A 1763-nucleotide genomic window follows, 5' to 3' on the forward strand; every position below is an offset into this window, starting at 1 on the left:
TGATTCCAGGAGCTGTTGAATCTCCTGAAACACTGAGAGGTGGTTCATCTCCACCAGGCAGTGGAAAATGTTGATGCTTCTGTCAGGAGAGATTCTATCAGAGTTCATCTTCTTCAGATTGTTGATGATTCTCTGGATGGTTCCTGGACTGTACTTTATCTGACCCACCAGGCCTCCTAACAGATTCTGGTTGGACTCCAGAGTGAGACCATGAAGGAAGCGAACAAACAGGTCCAGGTGGCCATTTTTACTGCTGAGGGATTTATTCATGACTTTCTTCATGAACTCACCCAAAGAAATGAAAAAATAATATTTTCCCAGCAAACTCTTGATCACTTTTGTTTTCCTCCAGGTGGTGAAGCAGTGGAGCATGTAGACGGCAGCCAGAAACTCCTGGATGCTCAGATGAACAAAGCAGTAGACTGGTTTCTGGAATATTACAAACTCTCTTTTGAAGATCTCTGTACAAACTCCTGAGTACACTGAGGCCTCTGTGACATCCAGACCACACTGCTCCAGGTCTTCTTGGTAGAACATGATGTTTCCTTTCTCCAGATGTTCAAACGCCAGCCTCCCCAGCTTCAGAAGAACTTCCCTGTCTGCCTCCATCAGCTCCTGTGGACTTGTCTCATGTCCTCCATGGTACTTGTTCTTCTTCCTCTTTGTCTGGACCAGCAGGAAGTGTGAGTACATGTCAGTCATGGTCTTGGGCAGCTCTCCTCTCTGCTCTGAGGTCAACATGTTCTCCAGAACCGTAGCAGTGATCCAGCAGAAGACTGGGATTCCACACATGATGTGGAGAGTTTTTGATTTCTTGATGTGGGAGATGATTCTGCTGGACAGCTCTTCATCACTGAACCTCCTCCTGAAGTACTCCTCCTTCTGGGCTTCAGTGAAGCCTCGTACTTCTGTTACCCTGGAAACACATGAAGGAGGGATCTGATTGGGTGCTGCAGGTCTGGTAGTTATCCAGATGAGAGCCGAGGGAAGCAGGTTCCCCTTGATGAGGTTTGTCAGCAGAACGTTGACTGATGACTTCTGTGTGACGTCAGAAACCAGCTGACTGTTGTTGAAGTCCAGTGAAAGTCTGTTTTCATCCAGGCCATCAAAGATGAAGAGAAGTTTGCATTTAGCCAGCTGCTCTGCTGGGAGCTTCTGGAGTGTTGGATGGAAAACATGGAGCAGTGAGAGAAGACTGTGCTGCTCATCTCTGATCAAGTTCAGCTCCCTGAACGAAAGCAGAACCACCACACTGATATCTTGGTTCTCCAAGCCCTCGGCCCAGTCCAGAGTAAACTTCTGCACTGAGAAGGTTTTTCCAACACCAGCGACGCCATTGGTCAGAACCACTCTGATGACTCCATGTTGGTCAGGGAAGGATTTAAAGATGTCATGGCACCTGATTGGAGAGTCTTGGAGGTTCTGGATCTTGGAAACTCTCTCCAGCTGCTTCACCTCATGCTGGGTGTTAACATCTTCTCTCTGTCCCTCTGTGATGTAGAGATCAGTGTAGATCCTGTTGAGGAGGGTTCTACTTCCTGTTTCATCACTTCCTTCAGTCACACGTTCACATCTCGTCCTCAGACTGATCTTATGTTCCTGTAGGACCTTCTGCAGACCAACATCTGCTGAAACACAGAAGAAAAGAAGTAAAAATATTTTTCTTTAGTGATAAATTTGGAGCAAAACCATCTGGAACATTAGGAGGTATTATCATTGTACGGTTTCTGACTTCACAGGAAGTGATGCTAAACAATCAGATC

At 46.5% G+C, this 1763-nt stretch overlaps 1 protein-coding gene across 1 annotated transcript; it reads right to left on the reverse strand.

Annotated features, from left to right (window-relative positions):
• Nucleotides 1-3: 3 nt before the first annotated feature.
• Nucleotides 4-1663, reverse strand: LOC106944245 (protein NLRC3-like; the record flags this gene model as incomplete). Its single annotated transcript, XM_015027446.1, has 1 exon — nt 4-1663. A coding segment is annotated over one exon (1660 nt), but the record flags the coding sequence as incomplete, so codon positions are not given.
• Between the last annotated feature and the right edge of the window lie 100 nt (nt 1664-1763).

Source organism: Poecilia latipinna, unplaced genomic scaffold, assembly GCF_001443285.1.
Source record: "Poecilia latipinna isolate Pla-1442-1.1 unplaced genomic scaffold, P_latipinna-1.0 Scaffold7550, whole genome shotgun sequence".
In the NCBI taxonomy this organism is placed as follows: Eukaryota; Metazoa; Chordata; class Actinopteri; order Cyprinodontiformes; family Poeciliidae; genus Poecilia; species Poecilia latipinna.